Below are 12,845 nucleotides of genomic sequence, written 5' to 3'. Positions count from 1 at the left end.
GTTACTAATCTGATGAATCCAGTTTTTGCTCAGTTATTCATTCATTCATTTACCCATTCAAGAAGTGCTGAGAGCTTCCCATGAGATAGGCATAGAGGATAAAAAGAGTGAGATCAGGTTTCTCTAGAAGCAACTTGATTTGGACAAATCAAATACAAACTAGGGAAATATAATTGACTAATCCAGTAAACGTTGATTTGGCACCTACTGTTTACCAGGCAGTATTCTTCAGTTATGGACTTGGCAGCAATGAATTAAGCAAGCAGCGTTCATGCCCTTGTGGAGTTTCTGTTCTGTTGGGGGAACTGACAAGAAACAAACAGGTAGAGGTAAGTATTTGAATAAAAATAAAGCATAGGAAGAGATGGGTGAGAACTTTGGAACATAAATCATACCACGAAGTTGTCTCTCATTGAGTTAAAGCAGCTGGTCTTTTGTACCTTGTGTGAGTAAGTCATTGGTGGCTCTAGTCAGACTGGAATAATTCTCTGGGGAAGGGGGAGGACCTCTGAACCACTAGCACCGGGGAAAGGGTGTACTGACACTTACTGGAATGGGGATCTGGGTGGGACTTCATAGTGTCCGCTAAAACAGGTTATCTTCCTCCCTCTCCCCGTAAGGTCTGTCATTTTTCTTGGTGTATTTGCAGACTAATGCCAACCTATAACAGTCCTTTTTTTTTTTTTCTTTAACTAACTAGATTAAGGTAGAATGAATTAAAGTATGTGATAATGCCACAAAAAAAGCATTATACATATTTTAAAAACAGGAACCAAGTGGAATAATACTTCTGAGACTATTAATTTGGATCATTAGATTTAGAAATTTCATAGTCTCAGTTAATGCTTTAAATAGATTTCTTTAAGTGTTCTCTATTTAAGAATAGGCACTGAGGAGCACAAAGAGCATGTGTTCAAATACAGCCTGAAGCATTTATTATTGTATTATTGTATAACTGGGTATGTGATCTCACTTTTTTTACCTCAGCTTCCTCCTCTGGAAAATTAAGCAAATACCATCCACCTTAAAGGGGTTTTGAGGAGGATTAACTGAGATCATATATGTAGAATATTTTTAATATATATATATATATATTTCTCACTTGTATCCAAACAAATGATCTAAATGTAGTTCTATTTTTGGACTACCTAATCTGTTCCATTGATCTGCATGTTAATACTTAATGCCATTACCATACTGTCACAGTTACAGGAGCTTTAGTACTAGTCTTAAAATCAAGTCATATAAGTGTTCCAGCTTTTTTGTTTGTTTCCAGGATTGCTTTGGATGTTCCCTAGGCTCTTTGCATTACCCTTATGCATTTTAGAATCAGCTTCCCAGTTTCTACAAAAAATACCTCCTGGAATTTTATTGAGACTGTACTGTCTTTTTAGAACAATATAGGAAGAATTACATTTTAAGAATGTTGAATGTTCCAATCTATGAACATGGTATATCTCCACTTATTTAGGTCTCCTTTAATGTTTTTGTAGCAATATATTGTAATTTTCAGTGTCATTTGTCAAGAATTTTTTGTTCATGAAGTATGCAGTTTGTAATTTTTTTTCTTGTAATCTTGTTAGCTTTTGGGAATAAGATCATGCTGCCCTTGTAAAATGTATTGGGAAGTATTATTTCTATATCCCTTAAAATTATTTATTTATTGATTGATTTGAGAGAGAGAGAGACAGAAACATTGATGTGTGAGAGAAACGTCGATTGGTTGCCACTCATACCTGAGTTATGTGCCCTGTGACTGGGGATCAAATGATCAGCCCTAGGTTTATGGGACAATGTTCCGACCTAGCAGTCCCTAACCAGTTTGGCACCAGGGACTGCTTTCATGGAAAACAATTTTTCCACAGACCAGCAGGTGGATAGTTTTGGGATGATTCAAGTGCATTACATTTATTGTGTACTTTATTTCTATTATGATCACCTTGTAATATATAATGAAATAATTATACAATTCACCACCTGCTAGGGTTAGCACGTAGACTCACCAAAACTGTGACTGAGACAAGTGCACAGTGCAAAAAAGGGGTGCAGGCGGAGTGGTAAATAAAATAACGGGTCGGCTATGCAGGGACTAAAATAAGTGTCAGATTCTGACTTAAAGCCTGCCACCAGATACACCCGTGCAATTGAGGTATCTCAACGCCCTTGCCATTATAAAGCCTGCCACCAGATGCAGCCTGTCACTTGCCACTCGCTGTCAGGATTTTATATGAGTCTGCAAGCAATTGATTTATCGTGGTCTCTGTGCAGTCAAAGCTCTCTAATGACAGTGTATTTGCAGTCGCTCCCCAGTGCTAGCACCACTGCCTCAGCTCCATGTCAGATCATCAGGCATTAGATTCTCATAGGAGCACGCAACCTGGATCCCTTGCACGTGCAGTTCCCAGTGGGGTTTGCACTCCTGTGAGACTATAACTCCACCTTTGATCTGACAGGAGGCAGAGCTCAGGCGGTGATGGGAGCGATGGGGAGCGGCTGTAAATCCAGACGGAGCTTTGCTTCCTTGCTCACCAGCCGCTCACCTGCTGCTGTGTGGCCCGGTTCCCAGGGGTTGGGGACCCCTACTCCAACCAGCTGAGCCACATCAGCCGGGATATATTTGGTATTCTTTACCAGAGAAATAATCTGGCCCTGTAGTTTCCTTTGTGGAAAGAGTTTTGATGAATTTCTTTAATAGAGTGTCACTAAATTATTTTTAAATCATTTGTTTCATATAAAGTATTAAATTAGTGTAAAGTGTGTAGTATTTTCATATTTTTTAAAAAGCCTTTACTCTCTGAAATTTTGTCCTTTATTTCATGTTTGATATTGGTGATTTCTCTTTTTTCATAATCAGCCTTGCTAGGGATTTATCATAAAGTTTCACTACTTTTCAGAAATCCAGTGCTTGACTTTGTTGATTTTATTATTTTGGGATGGTTTTCTGTTTCATTCATTTCTACTCTTTACTCTTTCCTTCTAATTCTTTGAATTTGAGTTGCTGTTTGTTTTTGAACTTTTTGAGATGAAGCTTAGATATTGATTTTTATCCTCCTCTTCTAATATATGCATTTAAAGTATGTAAGATTTGGAATACACAATTAACCAACTAAAGCAAACCAACTATTTATTTACAAGTATTGCTTTAGTTAAATCCTATATGTTTACGTCAGTCATATTTTCATGATCGTTCATTGCAAATATTTAAAAATTTTATTGTGGTTTATTTCCTCTTTTTGACTTGTGAGTTATTTAGAAGAACATCACTTAATTTTCAAGTTGTAGGGGATTTTCTTGACTTTTAAAAATTATTCATGTCTAACTTAATTGAATTTAATGTAGCCAGAAAATGTACTCTCAAAGACTAAACTGTTTGGAATTGTTGAGACTTGCTTTATGACCCTGCGTATGGTCCATTTTGTCACGTGTTTTATGTATCATTTGTTTATTTTATTTTTATTTGGAGGAGTGTACTATAAATATTTATTAAGTTTAGATGGTTAGTTGTATATTTCAAATCTTACATACCTTAGTAAATTATTTCATCTGCTTGATCCTGTAGCTGTTGACAAAGGTGTGTTAGTATTCTATGTGATTTTTAGATTTGTTAGTCTTGTATATTTTTGCTTTATATGGTTTTAAGCTTTACCATTGCTTCCATTTACATTTAGAATTATGACATCTTATTGGTAGGACTTTTAATTATTATGAAGTGTCTTCCTTTATCTTTAGTAATGTTTATTGTCTTAAGAGTACTTTGATATTAGCACATCTATGCCAGCTTCTTTTAATTGGTTTTTGGATGGTATGTCTTTCCTGATCATTTTGTATATTCGATCTTTCTGTTTTCATAAAGTCTTAGTGGAGTGGATATTTAACAATAACAGATACAATTTGAGTTTTATATATTATCCACATGTACTATACCTTTTTTCTCAATTCTTACCGTCTTTGGTTCAATCAAATACTTAAAATTTTTTTTGTCACCTCTGTTAGCTTTTTATGGCTATCCTAGAAATTACTACATGAATCTTGAATTATTGCAGTTTAATGTAAGTTATTACTTCTTCCGCTTCCTGCACAATGCAATACTCAGAAACTTTAATTCAATTTATCTCACGACTTTTTTGTTATCGTTGTCATATATTTTAAATCTATATATATTTTAAACTTAAGGTAGTAATATTATTTTTACAGTCACTGTTTATTCGATTTTGCCAAAATATTTACCTTTTCTATGGTTCTTTCTTTTTGCATTATTTTTTTCTAGTATCGTTTTTCTTCTCTTTGAAGGACTCTCTTTTCATATTTCTTTTCTTGATAAAATCACCTTTATTTCATTTTCATTTTTAAACATATTTTTAACTGTAAATCAGTTTCTTGATTGGCATTTATTTCTTTCAGAATTTGTAAGATGTCTCATTCCATTGTCTTTTGTCATTCATCATCTCTGTTGAAAGTTATCTTTCAGTATATTGATTGTTGCTTTTAAATGTGTTTTATTTTTTTCTTCAGCTGTTTAAAATGTGGCTATGCATCTCTCATTAATGTTAAATTTTGGTTGTTACTGCTTCAAATGTTTCTTATTTTTTCTCTTCTGGGATTTCATTGATCATGTGTATTAGAACCTTTCAATGGATTCTACATGCTTCTTATACTCATTTCTTTATTTTCAACCTTTATCTCTGTGCTTTGGTTTGGATATTTTCTCTTAACCTCTGTTCTAGTTCACATTTGTTCTGCTCAATCTGCTTGAGGCACCAAGTACTGACAATACTTTTGGGAAATTTTGCTAAGAAGAGCAAGGATATAGGAGCAGTAATTGGACCATGTGGGAATAGAGGGGCTTGCTTGTTTGTTTTGGTTAGGACATATTAGCATGTTTATGTTATGATTGGAATGATTCAGTAGAGAGAGAAAAAATTAAAATTGTGTGAGAAAGAAAAGGAAGATAATTGTTGGATAAAAGCCCTTGAGAACATGAGCGGACATAATCCAAAGAACAATTGGTTGAATTTTTCCTTGATAGGAATGGGACATAAAGAGGAAAAGCACTGATTCATACATCAGTAGTCTTGTGAGGTGGAATTCTGGCTTTATCAATGAAAAATATGCAGTGGCTATAAGTTCCTAGACTCTTAAACTTTGGGTGTATGTGTTGGGCAAACAAAAACATTGCCCGAAAAATAGAGAGTCAAATGACAAGGTAGACTGTATTTATAGCTACCTAATTTTGTTTTCTAAGTACCCTCAGTGGTAGGTACCTTTATCTCTTAGGGTATTCAAAGTATGATATTTTTAAGAAAATAATTAAATGTTTAATTGAATGAATTAAATATTTTTGTCATAGTTAAAATTTCTGTACTATATTTTTAAACATAGTTAATCTCTTATAGTGCATTTAAAATTAATTCTGAATTTCTAACATATTTTCCCACATTTTCTTTTGCAGTGTTGTGAGTACCAGAATAGCACAATCATGTTTCGGAATAGTCTCAAGATGCTTCTTACTGGAGGGAAATCAAGTCGTAAAAACAGATCAAGTGGTAAGTGACTGTGCTGCATTTATTCTGTGTGATGGTTTTGAAAAGGAAGTTCTTTTAGGGATCTGAATTAATGCTACAACACTATGTATTTGTTTATTAAATGGATTACTTAATTTAGGAAAAAAGTTTACGTTTTTATAGGCTGTCATACTCTTTATTAGAGGTAGGAACACTTGAATACTTATCAGGAGCAGTCAGGTAAAGGGAAAGTATGTGAAGAAAAACATTTATTTCCAATATATGAGCAAGTAATGCTTGTGTGCACTACTTATTAAAACCCTTTTAGACCTAAATTTACTTTTTGAATTAACATGTGAAATTATTTTTAGTCCTAGGCACTCTTTGGGGAATGAGACTATAAAAATAGGATCTGTCCTCAAAGGGTTGTACAGAAAGTGAAATGTAGGTTGTAGTATTAAAGTTAATTCCTTTGATTTACTAAGTAAATGATTATATCAATAATGATTTGGGCGGTTCTTATTCTAGTATTTCTTTTTCTCTGTGGTTTTTCTTGTATAATGTTTATAATTTAGAGTAATTGTAAGTTAAAGTAGTTATAAAAGTAGTGATTTATATTCTGTATGGAAAGAACTCTATTTGTAGAGAAGCAGTATATGTTTTTGAACACACTCCAAGGCAAGAATTTCAAACAGTAAATTGTATATTGAAAGGAAAAGTGTGTCATCATTAGTGTTTTTATCAATACAGTTTTTTTTTCTGTAGTTATTAATGAATAATCGGATGGCTGTTTTGTCTTCATATTAACTTTTGCTCATGGCTTATTTTTAAGATTAGTAAGGTAAAATTTCTCAATAGGCATAAACATTTGCTTTGTTTTCGGAAACCAACTTAGTATTTAGTTAAAAAAAGATTTGTAAAAATGTAAGTTGCCTGTTCTAATCTGTCATTTAAATAGTTGATAGGAATTTTGAGTGGGCCACAAGATAAATACTTCAATATTTTGATTTTATATCAAGTAATAGCAAATGAATGTTCTCAGGCAAAGTTTTTCCCCCAAGGGCATGTGGATATCAACTTGAATTTTATAACTTCATTCAGACTCATGAAGTGAAAATTGTTTCTGGTGAATGTAGGACTAGGTACTCCTAAGTTTTTTGAAAACACAACTCTGTGCCTCTTTGTTATGAGGAAATATGTGTTTCTGTGTTTACTAAACGTTAAATGTTTACATATTTTTTAACTCTTATCATAACTTTATTATTTAAAATCATGCAAAAGTGCCCTAAGTATAACACAGCTGTTAGGAGAAAAATAAAATTAATTAAGCTTGTCTCCTAGAAAAATGAAAAATAAATGTGAGGAAAGCAGGAGACGCAGAAATGAAAGTGAGCCAAGTAAGTAAAACTTATAGTTAAATATAAATGCTGATAAGGTACAACAACAAGTAGAATTTATTTCAGGAATGCAAAGATATTTCTATATCAGAACATTTACAGAAGTATTTAAGTTAGAAAAGAATTCTGTAACCACATTAATGTGTCATTATATTTGAAAAAAAAAAAGCATTTTATAAAACTGAGCAACCATCAAAAACATTAAAATAGAAAAAGGGTGATTTAAATATAATAAATATTATTCACTGTATCCAACAGCTAAACATACTAAACAAAGAAAAGTAGCAGCCAGTTTTTAAAACAATTTTTCAAAATTGTTTGGGGACTTCCGGCCAAGATGGAGGCCTAGACTGACACGCTCCTTCTTCCTGCACAACTAAGAAGGAATACATCTACTGCAAAACCAGAAATAACCAGAAGTTCCAGAAAATAAAGCTACATGGAAATCCAATGTATGAAGTTATAAACAAGTGGTGCTCGTCTGCACGGGTAGGAGGGGCAAAGCTGGGGCAGAGAGGTCAGGCTGTGCTGGCAGCGGCAGCTGCAGCGATGGCAGCAGGACAGTGGTAAGCACAGACACCGTATTTAAGGGGAGGCGAGAAGCACCTGGGGAGCACCCCCAGCTGCAGACCGGACCTGTCAGCTCACAATTCCAATGCTGGGGAAGGCAGACCCCCATTGCCTTGGACTGTGAGGGCCGGAGGGGTTGGGGACAGAGGAAGAATCTCCCGGTCTCAGTGGAGAGTAAACGTCAAGAATCCGTCTTAGACTCCCATCCCTGCACAAAATACCACAGTGTGCTGAGAAGGGTCACCCGGTAGTGACGAGTGCTCGGGGCTCCGCTCCCTATAGCGTAGGAGGTGTGACAGCCCCACCCAGGAAGCAAAGGTAAACACAGAATGGTCAGGATGGCGCAGATCATGATAGAGATCCCAGTCACGCAGCTGACCAGCCAGCAAATATCTGATCTAACAGCTCAGCAGATAGGAAATCTTTCTGAGGCACAGTTCAGAGCTTTGGATATAAGAATGCTTACAGACCTAACAGCAGATCTTAAACAAGACAGGGAAGGAATGAAGGCTAGTCTTGCTGAAATGAATGAAAACACATACAAAACAAATGTTGAGGGAAAGAAAACCAGGGATCAAATCAACAAATCGGAACATAGGGAAGGAACAAACAGTCAACCAGTGCAGAAAGAGGAAATGAAAAGTGAGGGAAATGAGGAGGGACTCAGAAACTTTTGGGACAGCTATAAGTGAGCCAACATCTGAATCATAGAGTTGCCAGAAGGTGAAGAAGAAGAACTAGAAATTGAAAAATTATGTGAAAAAATAATGAAGCAGAACTTTCCTCACTTGGGGAAGGAAATAGACTTACAAGTCCAGGAAGCACAGAGCTCCAAAAATACTGGACCCAGGGAGAATCACACCAAGACACATTATAATCAAAGTGTCAAAAATTAAGTATCTAGAGAGAATCTTAAAAGCAGCAAGAGAGAAGAAGAGAATTATATACAAAGGGGTCCCAAAAGGACTATCAGCTGATTTCTCAAAAGAAACTCTGCAGGCAAGAAGGGACTGGTAAGAAATATTCAAAGTAATGAAAAGCAAAAACCTATAACCACGATTACTCTATCCAGTGAAGCTGTCATTCAGAATAGAAGGGCAGAGAAAGTGCTTCCAGGACAAAGTAAAACTGAAGGAGTTCATCAGATCCAAACCACTGTTATATGAGATGTTAAAGGGACTTGTTTAGGAGAAAGAGGATCAAAACTATGAACATTAAAATGAAAACTGTATCCCAACAACCAACAACAGAAGCAAGGGAATCGAAACAAAGGCAAACTAATTAGGCAACGAGAGTGGGAAAAGAATGATAGGTATGGGGAACATATTGGGGGGGAGGTCAACTGGGACGGTGCGAGGGGAAAGGGAAGGAGATGGTACAGGAATTAAGAAGCATAGTAGGGGTAAGTGGAGTAGACAGGAAGATGTTGAGAAGAACTATATGCACAACCAATGGGCATGGACTAAGGAGGGGGACAACTGGAGGGAGGGAGGTCACTGGGTGGAGGTGAACAAAGGGAAAAGAAACTGGGCCAACTGTAACAGCATAATCAATAAAGCATATTAAAAATTGTTTGGAAGGTTCTAATTACAATAAAGACAAGAAAATAAATTGACATATAAATATTAGGAAAGAAAAGCGTGATTTTTACTTTTAAATGAGGTGGAAGCCCCAAAGATTGTGGTAAATAACTACTAGAGATAATAATATAATCTGGCAGGGTGATTGGTACTTTCAGTGCTACCAATATTTACTGATTTGAAATGTAAATGAGAAAAAATTAATTCACTATAACAACTGTCAGATTCTGATTAAATTTGAGAAAACTTATTGGAATGTATAAAACTTAGACAAATGGAAAGACATACCTTGTTTCTTCTGGTTAGCACATAAATTTATTGCAGTTCCATTTTCAGTTGGCTAAAATAACTTTCGAATTCTATGAACAAATACATGAGAATAACCATGGATGAAAAATATTTGATTTTAGTGGAGGTATGACTTATAAGGTATTAAAACTAACTATAAATACATGGTCACATGGTTAGACAAATAGGCTAGATATGTGTAGGGCAGGGAACAAAGAAAACCATGGTATTAATGAGGCCAAGAGCATTATTGCTATTTCATTTTGTGGAAATTTCCAATGCATTATAGGACACATTTCCATTATGACCAAAAGATACCTTCTAAATTTTTATACAATCAGAGCCTGTCCTTGATTGAGACCTGAGCTAGAGGTATAATGGAGATGTTAGATTTTATGTTTTTTGCATCATTGGCATTACCTCAAATGCTCAGAGCACTGATATTTCTATGTTTAATGACTTTCATGGTGGATCATTTCCTCATGCACTTTCTTTTTTTTTTTTATTTTAATAATATATTTTATTTAATGCAACATACACAAAATATTAAAATTTCAGCATGTAATCTTTATAAATGTTATTATTAAAACATTTAATATATTTTTATACTAAATATTCCAAATCGGGTGTGTATTTTATAGTTAGAATGCATTTCAATTTGGATGCTAAATTTCCATTGGAAATATTTCATCTATATTTATATTTCACAAAATTTAGAGTTGAAAAAGATAATTCAGATACCCAAACTGTTTCAAACATATGTAAAAGCTTTTCAACACTATATTGCATATCAGTTTTTAAATTTAAATTTAAATTAATTAAAATAAGAAATCTTAATTGTTCAGTTGATGTCATTTCAAAGGTTCCATAGCCACATGTGGTTAGTAGCCCTATTGTAATGCATGTTGCAGCACTAGACTTTTTTTTTTTTTCTTTTTTTTTTTTTAAAGTATATTTTATTGATTATGTTGTTACAGTAGTTCCAATTTTCTCCCCTTTACTCCCCTCCACCCAGCACCCCCCTCCCCCAGCATCCCCCCCCAACTCCATACCCATGGTTCGTAAAAAATAACTATCCCTCCCTCTCAGATATTAAGACCCTTTGTAATCTTGTAAAGGACAATGGGCGAAGGTCTCAAGCTCCTCTAGCTGCTTCAAGCTGGACATGGTCGTCGTCCTACCTACCCTTGGGTCCAGAAATCCCTAATAACAGTGGGGGTGTGGAGGGGAGGGTGGCCTTCCCACATGGGGAAGGATTGTGCAGACTCCAGGTCAGTTGGCTGTCTCCGGACAATGGCGTGCTTGGTTTAGCAGGCTGGCATCCTTGTTGTGTTCTGGGGGCAACAGATTTGGCAAAAAGGGTTAAAAAGCATCATTCAATCCATAACTACTAGGTGACAAAAGGCAGGGATTAATTTTTCAATGTTCCACATTAGGAGAAAAAAAAAAAAAAAAGGGCTTCTTTGGAGGAAGGTGTGCTAGGCACATCTCTCCTGTCCAAAACCCTTTTGCCCATTTTATTTAGTTTGGGCTGAGGGAAATAGTTTATGTTTCCCCCCTCTCAGACCTCTGGGCCCTTTCTGTCCAAGCCATTAGGATAGAAAAGAGAATTCAGTTTTAAAGTGAAGCCCACAGACCACCCCATTCTTCACCAACTCAGCCATTTAGTTCAGCCAAACTGTTGAGTCTCCGGAGGCAGCGCTGCAGAGAGGATTAAGTGAGGCTTATGCGTACAGACAATCACTCAGGTAATGCGGTCATAGGCTTATGCCCTTTGAAAACAGAAAACACATGTTAATTTATGTAACATAACCAACAAAAAAGTCTCTAAATCTGTAAGACTGTCTTATTGGGAAGACATACAGTTGCAAGGCACTTGACATTCTACTTGCCTGCAACTTGAATCTCTTTGGTGATATCACAGATATGGTTTAATTTTCAAGTGAAACCATTTTTTAAATGAGAAGAAACTTTTAAGACGGTTAGCTGCCCTACTTTACAGTCTGCCACTGATCATTGTGATTTTCCTTGAATACTGATTTTTCTCCCTAAGATTACTCTCCTTGTCTTTAAAGGGACTACATTAAGTCCATTTTTAATTTATCCTGTTCATTTGCATAAGCATAACAAGAGCAGCAAATGATCACTTATGATCTTTAGTTCTGTTTTGCTGGAACTTACCCAAGGAACATTTAGGGTGGCCCTCAGTCTGCTCTTCAGTGCACAGAAGCTGGGCCACATACCTGGCATTCATCCTTGCCTGTACACACCTGTCCTTTCCAAGTCTTTCTGGTTTTCCATTGTGCCTTAAGGTCCCTTCTAGCCATCTTTCAGGAAAACAACCTTCGTTCCTTCCCTGGAGAGATTGCTGTGGACCGCACAACCAACCATGGCAGCAGGCCTTTTATTTCGCGGGCTTTTATTACCTTTGAAAGTCATTCCCAGTTCCTTAGGGCTTTTTGGTAACAACATGAGCCCAAGCATGTCTCCTTTAGGCTTGACATTCCAGTCAAAGGCTTGTTCAGAAAAAGGAACCTCTATTAACAACTGGTCTTATTAGGTCTATGCAAAGAAACTTAAGTCATTACTTACTTGTTTAGAATGCCAAACTCTGGAGAGATCAAATAGGGAGAAAAATATACAACGTGAAGGAAAATCTTTGTCCTAATATTCACTGAACTGGCATTTCCATTCTTCATATTTTCATTTTCCCCCACTAAAAAAAATTTTTTTGTTTGTTTTTCCATTACAGTTGTCTCACTTTTTTTTTTTCCCCTCTTGCTTCCCTGTATCCTGCCCCTCCCTTCCCCCACATTCAGTCCCCACTCAGTTGCCCATGTCTGTGGGTCATTTATACATGTTCTTTGATTTTACACTTCCCCTTCTTACCCCCTTTTCTCCCTCCCCCCTCCCCCCTTGTTACTGTTAGTCTACTCCTTGTTTACATACCTCTGGTTCAATTTTGCTCATTTGTTTGTGTTGTTCATTAGTTTCCTGTAATAGGTGACAGCATAACGTATTTTTCTTTCGTTGCCTGGCTTATTTCGCTAAGCATAATTCTCTCTAGTTCCATCCATGTTGTTGCAAATGGTAGAAGTTCCTTCTTTCTTTCTGCTACATAGAACTCCATTGTGTAAATGTACCACAGTTTTTTGATCCACTCATCTACAGATGGGCATTTAGGTTGTTTCCAGCACTTGGCTATTGTAAATAGTGCTGCTATGAACATTGGAGTGCATAGGTTCTTTTGAATTGGTGTTTCAGGATTTTTCGGATATAATCCCAGTAATGGAATTGCTGGTTCAAAAGGCAGTTCCATTTTTAGTTTTTTGAGGAAATTCCAAACTGTTTTCCATAGTGGCTGCACCAGTCTGCATTCCCACCAGCAATGCACCAGGGTTCCCGTTTCTCCGCATCCTCTCCAGCACAAGTTGTTTGTTGATTTGTTGATTATGGCCATTCTGACTGGTGTGAGGTGGTATCTCATTGTGGTTTTTATTTGCATCTCT

At 36.0% G+C, this 12,845-nt stretch overlaps 1 protein-coding gene across 2 annotated transcripts in view; it reads left to right on the top strand.

The window, feature by feature from the left end:
- Window positions 1–12,845, top strand: part of TANC2 (tetratricopeptide repeat, ankyrin repeat and coiled-coil containing 2) — a 275,799-nt gene that overhangs the window by 30,494 nt on the left and 232,460 nt on the right. For both annotated transcript variants that reach the window (XM_090292221.1, XM_090292222.1), the window contains exon 2: window positions 5,450–5,543. In XM_090292221.1, coding sequence (XP_090148347.1) covers window positions 5,477–5,543 — 67 coding nt within the window. In that variant the 5' untranslated portion in view covers window positions 5,450–5,476. The remainder of the gene's footprint in view (window positions 1–5,449; window positions 5,544–12,845) is intronic.

Source organism: Furipterus horrens, unplaced genomic scaffold (assembly GCF_987537825.1).
Source record: "Furipterus horrens unplaced genomic scaffold, mFurHor1.1.pri manual_scaffold_11, whole genome shotgun sequence".
NCBI classification, from domain to species: domain Eukaryota; kingdom Metazoa; phylum Chordata; class Mammalia; order Chiroptera; family Furipteridae; genus Furipterus; species Furipterus horrens.
This window is presented reverse-complemented; position numbering and strand designations above follow the sequence as displayed.